Source organism: Oryzias melastigma, unplaced genomic scaffold, assembly GCF_002922805.2.
Source record: "Oryzias melastigma strain HK-1 unplaced genomic scaffold, ASM292280v2 sc00247, whole genome shotgun sequence".
Lineage (NCBI taxonomy): Eukaryota > Metazoa > Chordata > Actinopteri > Beloniformes > Adrianichthyidae > Oryzias > Oryzias melastigma.
This window is the reverse complement of record NW_023416889.1, coordinates 472,731-474,456: the sequence shown is the minus strand read 5'-3', so window position 1 is coordinate 474,456 and position 1,726 is coordinate 472,731. Positions and strand designations below refer to the sequence as shown.

The following is a 1,726-nucleotide window of genomic DNA, read 5'->3' as shown; positions in this document are numbered from 1 at the left end:
ATCGTCTGACCAACCAATCCTGCTCTCCTGGCCTTGTTTACATTAAAAGTGGGGTCATCTGGGAGTGTGACAGTGCGCTGAACTCTTTTTAGGTTATTTTTGAGTTTCATTCATGTCCATGGCAGACATAAAATCCTGTCCACCTTTGTCCACATTTGTCATGGAAGGAATCACACATCCATATATGGTTGGAGTTATTTGGACCCCAAAGAGAGCGGAAGGGTTTCAATACCAACTATATAAAATCCTCCAGCCTGCAGGCCTCAATTTTGACACCTGTGCTGTTGAGACAAAGAAAGGTGTGATGGGTTTAAACAAATGTTGGTTTCAGCATCACACTGTTCAACTGAGGGAGAGGCTTTTTGCAAAGCAAGACTTTGAAGAGTGCATGATCTCCATTTAGTATTTCTATTGATATTTAGAATCAACCTTTATCAGTTAACAAAGGGATTGTGTGTCTTAACATGTCTATGTACTTACTGTAGAATTAAAAAGTGGAACTTTCAGATAATGTCCCAATCCAGCAGCAAAGAGAATGTTTACATTCCTGCAACAGTCATATCAGGGAAAGTATTACCTCATATTTGCTAATTCATTGTGGAAGTGCAACCAGAAAAACTTTTGACCAAAACCTCCAATGGTCTGTTCTTCAGAAACATGGCAGCACTAACAGTCATAGTGATATATGTCTTAACATTCGTACCCCACAAAGAGAACACAGTGGTCATGTGGATGTACTTCTTCGTACTTGAAATCCTCGTCTTAATCTGGTATCTCATGAACTGCTGTGATTGGGTAAAGGAGATGTGATGTGTCTGCGTTTCATGAAGAATCCAGTAACTTTAGAAGTCCGATATGATTGGATGTTTGAGTGTCAATGGGGTCAAAGTGTTTTTCTCTTTTCTGTTTCCAGACCGCCACCAAAACAGAAGAAATGAGGCAAAGAAGAAGACTTTTTGGAGCTGGCTGATTTTTTTTTTTTTTTGTTTTGTTTTTTTCCTCTCAATGTTTGCTTTTGTAAAGTCCCGAGCCCACTTCCTCAGACTAAACCTGGTTGCTCTAACTTTCTTGAAGGAACAAGCAGCCCATCACTCTTCTCTGACCGGATGAAGCTGGGAACATGTGTCATTCGTGGTTGCGTTCTGAAATGTTACCAAACAAACCTGCCAAGCTTTGAGGTTCAGTTTCCAGAAGTTCGTTTTTCCTTCATGGATGTTTATGGATCGCTCCATAGAAATAACGTACAACTGTTTCAACAATCAGTCTATCAGTTTTATTGGTTGATGAAAAAATATATATTCTAACATTTTTATTTTGTTCTCTTTTTTTTTAAATAAAGAAGAAACTTCTAATTGCTCTGTTACTGTTTGAGACGAAGGTCTTGAATTCACATATTTAACTAACCATGTCCCGTTAAGGTCTTCCCTTCCGTCCCAAAGCGAGCAGCTGTCGGAACATCATCTAGAACTGGATCAGTCAGGCGGACTTCAGACCTCAAGAAGGGGAGTCTTTATGACATTAGAGCTTCATCTCAATGATTGTGCAGATACTTTGAGGTTTTGTTTTCCTACACTTGATGCTCTCTTTGGTTCTGCGTGTTCTCACTTCATATCAACAGTCTGGCTTCGGCCTGGTTCAGGTGATGGATGTGGATCGGACTTCCAGATTTATGATGAAACCAGCCGTTACTGTGATACTTGTCATGATTCTGCTTAAACGCATCAGT

General features: G+C 39.9%; 1 protein-coding gene across 1 annotated transcript in view; it reads left to right on the top strand.

The window, feature by feature from the left end:
- Nucleotides 1–1,352, top strand: part of fbl (fibrillarin) — an 11,000-nt gene extending 9,648 nt beyond the window's left edge. Inside the window, exon 9 of the mRNA XM_024262300.2 lies at nt 914–1,352. Within this exon, the coding sequence (XP_024118068.1) occupies nt 914–938 (25 nt within the window). The 3' untranslated portion in view covers nt 939–1,352. The remainder of the gene's footprint in view (nt 1–913) is intronic.
- Nucleotides 1,353–1,726: the final 374 nt, after the last annotated feature.